This window comes from Chanos chanos, chromosome 6, assembly GCF_902362185.1.
Source record: "Chanos chanos chromosome 6, fChaCha1.1, whole genome shotgun sequence".
NCBI lineage: Eukaryota > Metazoa > Chordata > Actinopteri > Gonorynchiformes > Chanidae > Chanos > Chanos chanos.
The window spans coordinates 39,410,032-39,415,733 of record NC_044500.1 but is presented as its reverse complement, the minus strand read 5'-3'; the positions used below and the strand labels follow the sequence as shown (position 1 = coordinate 39,415,733).

At 35.8% G+C, this 5,702-nt stretch overlaps 1 protein-coding gene across 1 annotated transcript; it reads left to right on the top strand.

The window, feature by feature from the left end:
* The first annotated feature begins 2,473 nt into the window (after positions 1–2,473).
* Positions 2,474–3,521, top strand: pth4 (parathyroid hormone 4). Its single transcript, XM_030778346.1, has 2 exons — positions 2,474–2,559; positions 3,242–3,521. The coding sequence occupies exons 1-2, from the start codon at positions 2,474–2,476 to the stop codon at positions 3,519–3,521; spliced, it is 366 nt and encodes a 121-aa protein (XP_030634206.1).
* Positions 3,522–5,702: the final 2,181 nt, after the last annotated feature.

Below are 5,702 nucleotides of genomic sequence, written 5' to 3'. Positions count from 1 at the left end.
TCCACTGAAATGGCGTTGAAGGCGGAAAACCTACGGACTTTATCGCCGTAGAGAGAACGCAACTTCCTGTTATTGTAGATGAGATACTGCCAAAAACGCGACAGCCGCTAGGCTGTGTTATCTAGCGGTAGATTTCATTCAGTCACAAGATAAGATTTTCGAGCATTTCGCAGATAGTTTCCCCACTTAGCTGAAGACCGTTCTCCATATTGACTATTATTATTATTATTATTATTATTATTAGTTTAAGTAAATCACACAGATATACGACGTTACCTTATAACAGGCGAAGAAGCCCTCAGATCCTTTAGCTGATAAGTTTTGGTAGCAGATGTAATTATCTTAGGTCAAATAATACTAGACCCAAGTCTTCGGACCTTTTTATCTTTTCAAAACTCTGTAAATTCACGTCATGTCATCAGTATTCAAGTGGGTATAGCCATCATTGTGGAAAAAGTTCTGTTCTGTTGTAGAATCCTCCCAAGGCCATGAAGCTTTGTCAGTGTTGCTTCTATATTTTGTTCCACTTGTTGAACATTGTGATAAATTGGTGCCAAAATTGAAAATTGGTGCCATACACCATCCTGTTCTTAACATTTCATTTTAGCATGTCCTAATCCCTGACCTGTGTCTCATTATTGTGACTGGGTTCCTCTGATCTTTCGGAAGGTCATTGTTGAGAATGGCTGAGATTTTACTTTTATATGAACTCCTCAAAAAAGTGGAGCTGTTGAATAAATCTGCAGTCATGAAATTTATTGCAGTATAACCAAAAGAGACAATATGATTTGTGCTTCTGAAGGACATTGGTCACAACTGCAATAACTTGCTATAACAAGGGCAATGGACACCAAATTATTTTAGTTATTTTAGTTTTTGCTGTTAATTTTGTAAGAGCAATTCACTATAGTACCATATATAGATGTTTAAAAAGTAAAATATTGAATATAAAATGTGCACTCAAAGAGATTTACCCCGCTCAACAGTTTGGACTCTGATGCACACAATATGCAACAAACTATAACTTTTCTTGTTGCTGATGTTGTTTTACATGCCAAATCATTTTTAAAAGCATACTTTTAATAGAAGTACCTCAATAACACAGTGTACCTCTCATCGTTAAATTGCTTGATTATCTTCTTTTTGCCTTTGGGTGTCGTGCTTTTTTTAGCTTTTTGTTGGTTGCTAGTCAGAGACCTTTGAACAAAAAGGAATTCTTAGTCAGGCAATGTAATGCTACGTATGGTCCTATGCTCCTACTCCCTCATAGACTTGCACCCAGTCATTCCACATTTCTGACTGAGGGAAACCAATGCCAAGAAGTGTTGTCAAGACGACAGAGGTTCCTCAACAATTCTCTAAGTGTGTCCAGTATAATTTACGGGTTTGGTATCACAGCTCAAATACAGTTCCAAGGTAAAGGCATTTTAACTAGGATTGAATCGGAACAATGTCCAGGCCATATATAGATACTGAACAGTGTGACAGTTGCAACCTGTCACCACAATTTCTGGATTCTGTCATTGTCTCCTGACGTTTTTACTGATTTACTATTTGCAAAACTGTATGTTAGAAATTCTCCTCACAGCACTTCTTCAGATTCAAGAATCAAACCATAAATCTTTGTATAGTCTGCATAAGGCTGTATTACAAAATTGAAGTAAACATTCCTTTTAAGTTTTTATCCTCTTAAATGAATAAAAATGCAAATTAACAGTCCTGTGTTGAGTAGTTGTTTACGCTTTTGCATAAGAAAGGCAAAGCACAGACGCACAGTAGAGCTCAGCAAATATGATAAGCCAATTGCTGGATTAAAGAGTTTATTCATTTTTATTGAGATAGAGGGCAGCATATCAATGACTAAATAAAAGACATGCAATGCATTTTAATCCTAATAAAGTATTTTTGCTTCTTCGCTTGAACGCGACCTCTGAAAAAAATCAATTAATATATTCATTTTTCATTGGAGTGTCAGAGGTGAGTGACAGCTTCTGTTTAAACCCAAATACATATGAGGTAGCATCTTGCATTTTGAATGGTTGGTGGATTTGTCAGGGCAGTGTATAAAAGCCATGGCAACACACATGCTGACAGTTAAGTGTCTCAAGAGATCAGGGATAGTTCCACGATCTACTCACCTGTCAACAACAGGGACTAGGTGAGTACCTCTAATGTTATTTTATAACTAATATGGAAAACATGTAGCCACTAAATTGTGATTCTTGTGATGTGGTTTGTTAAATATTGTCTAGATTTTTGATACTATGTCATAGTAAACTAAATGCGTTATGTGAGATTTTCACTTGTACTTTGTCACTTTTTGTCCTTTTTCACTTTTTTCCATTCCATCCCATTTTCATTTTATCTTATAAGTCAAACTGTACATTTTTTACATTTACATAATACCAATATTTACTTCTGTCTATGATATTAAAACAACATCTTCTTTCTCTTTGTTATGTAATTGAAGACCATGCTCATGTCTCAGTGGTCCTTGCAATTGGTCGCTATAATGGCCCTTGCTGTTTTTACAGTTGCTTATTGTCAGGAAAATGAAAGGTAAGTGTTGAGAGATCTCCACCATTTAATTATTAGTTATCTTAATTAGTGTAAGGGCAGTATAAGCATGAATCTGCCACGACAACATTGAAAGACTGCATGATATTGGAACATCATACAGAGAAAGCGCTGGAGTTATCATACTCACTGATCACAATTTTTTGATGGAACAATTCAGTAACAAACAACAAAACTATTTTTAAACAGATTAAGTCTGGTTGAGAAAGGAGAGCAAATGGAATTTGTGATATTGTTTTATAATTGTTTTTGTGAGCCAAGTGCAATTCATGGTAAGTTATTCTTAATTATTCATTTTCAATTATTTGTAGTTACAAATTGCCAAGTTGCCGAGGCTTTCCATGAATATTGTCATATTTGTGATGGAACTCTCTATTAACTGATCTTTTTTTTTATTTCAGTATGTGCAGTGGCAGACACCAAGTATAAGTGTTTCAGTGTAGTGGTTAATTTTTAACATACTTTAATCACAGTGCTTCATTTTCAGAGTAGTTACACCCAATCTCTTTTTATGACATTTGTCTGACATTGAACAACCATCGCTTGAAAATATTGATTAAAATCACAAATGTAAAGTGTAAAGTGCTTCAGAATAGCCTAAAGTTAAAGGCAAAAAATTCTTCATGTACATGGCAGCAAATCTCTTTATTATTATCTTGTGTAGGCGGGCAGTGACTGAGCACCAGCTGATGCACGATCGTGGCCGAACTATCCAAAGCCTGAAGAGACTCATCTGGCTTTCCAGCGCCATAGAGGGGCTCCACACCGCCCAGACACGTACCGCCGTGAATGACATAGGCTCCAACTGGCGCTCCAGGGGTCCCCTGCAACTCCTCAGTCAGGCTTATGAAGACAGCAGCAGCCCCAAGGGGGCAATGGAGACCTTTCTGAGTGATTTCTACAGACCCCACTTCTCAGCTGGCCTTCCCGGTGGCAAAAAATAGCCCTGTCGCAGCCCTGCGGCTTTCCATCACCATTATGGACTGTTGCTTGACAACACTTCTCACTGTACAAATGTCAGTATGTGAGTCTGCCAATAGCTGCAGCTGCGCAGAGTTTCCCATCAATTCCACACCCTATCAAGCTTGAATTTTGCTTAACAATATGTATTTTGTGTTATAGTTCATCTGTTCATACGGGATAGAACTGTTTGCATTATTAAGTAAATACAGAGAGAGATTAGTTTAGTTTCAGCCCTCTAAATGTGTAAGGAGTGACACTTCCGACACTCCGGAACATTCTCCAGTGGCTGGACGTTAGTCTCTTCATGACTGATGTTGAACATCTTGAAAATGTTGTTTGATAGAACGATTCACTGATTTACATGCTTTGTGAATGAGAGTCAAATAAGATTCTCATGATGTATTAATCTTGCATAGCTCATGCTGCTAACATTGACACTTAGCCGACATTTGGATTTGTTTTTGAAGAAGTGCTGTATGCAAGGGCAGCTAAAGAGCTTCTTGTTAAACCGCTGGAAATCCTTTCCGCTCTTCACAGCCTCACAAAATTGCCAAGTGAGTAAAAGTTGTTATTTATCATTATCGTAAATGAGAATTTGTTCTCAGTAATTTATCTGGTTAAATAAAGGACAAAGAAAAGATGTAGATGGCTCTGGTAATGACATGTTACTAGTCTGTCATTGTGGTCATTTAGAAATTCATATGTTGTGAATCATGCTGTACCAAATGAGAGCAAAATGCAGTCCTCGTGCATGACCAAAATATCATGCAGTGATACCTGCTCTGTGTAAACCATGAGAAAAAGTGTTGATTAAAACAATTTTATTTCATTTCTTGCCAGGTTGAACTTTCCAGACATTGTATTTGTAGTAACTGTAAATTTCACTTAATCCATAAAAAAAGTTCAGTTGTGATGTGAAAAACATTAGGTAACTACTTCTTTCAATGTGATTGTTCTAATACTGAAAATCAGTTGATGATTTGTGAGTCAACATGCTGAATGGCACACTGAAATAACAAAATTTAATTGGTTAGACATATTGATTTGACATTTTGTTAAAATACAATTTACTAAGTTTAAGTCTACATTAACAATTTGTCAGTTGAATCAATTTTCTATAAAATGTGAAATACAAATAAAGTGTATATAGACAGTTTCAGATATAAATTTTCATTACATTTTCAGATATAAATCATATATTTAAGAGCAGCAAAAAATTGAATCTGTAAAACTGGCTACTGATTATCTCTTTCTTCATATATTCATGGCTACAGTAGAGTGTGCTGCTTTTCTGTCATTACAGATGTTACAATATTTGCAATCTATGCCTACATACACAAACACATTACATTATATAAATGCCTTGAAAAGACCTCTCTATTGTTAGTGCATAATAAAGGTAATCATTTATTACAGAGACACATTTTGTCATAAAAGTTATGTTTTTCTCTTCTATCTAAATCAGAAGCACTTGCTTATGTGGATTTGTCATTTTAGCCTTGTCTTCAGCCAGGGTGTGTTGAGGGAAGCAGCATTACATTACAGAAAGAACAGATTCTTGTGCGGGGTAAATATGACACACACTTACAGGCAGACATGTTCTTTACACAAGGAAAGAGATGAGTTGGAAAATCAGATCAGACTGATCCATTATTCATGGTCTTGATACTGTTTGAGAGAGAAAAAAACAGAGAGACAAAGAGAACACGCTGTGAGCAGTTAAATGCATCAGACAGAGTCAAGGTATGACACTATGACACAGGGTGGGAGTTCTAGCTGCTAATATTACATATCCTTATCAAAATATAATCAGCTACCTGCAGTAATGATAAAAAAACAGTGCTGTTATGATTATTAATTTCTACATGGATCGTGTCTAACTGACTGACAGGATTGGGGAAAAAAATCTAAGGGTTTGAAGGACAATTTATTAATGTCCTAATACACTGGACTAACTGATGTCACCATAGCTAGTTCAGTATAATTGTTGCAATAGAGTGTTATTTGGCAAATTAAAAATCAAACAAAACCTTTTTTAAAAAGGGTAGTTTGTATACACATGGCATATTTCAAATACAACCCTTGTCAGTGCATTTCAAAGCTTAACAAAAATATTTACCATTATATATCTATATTTAATGCATATATCCTGAACAGCAGAA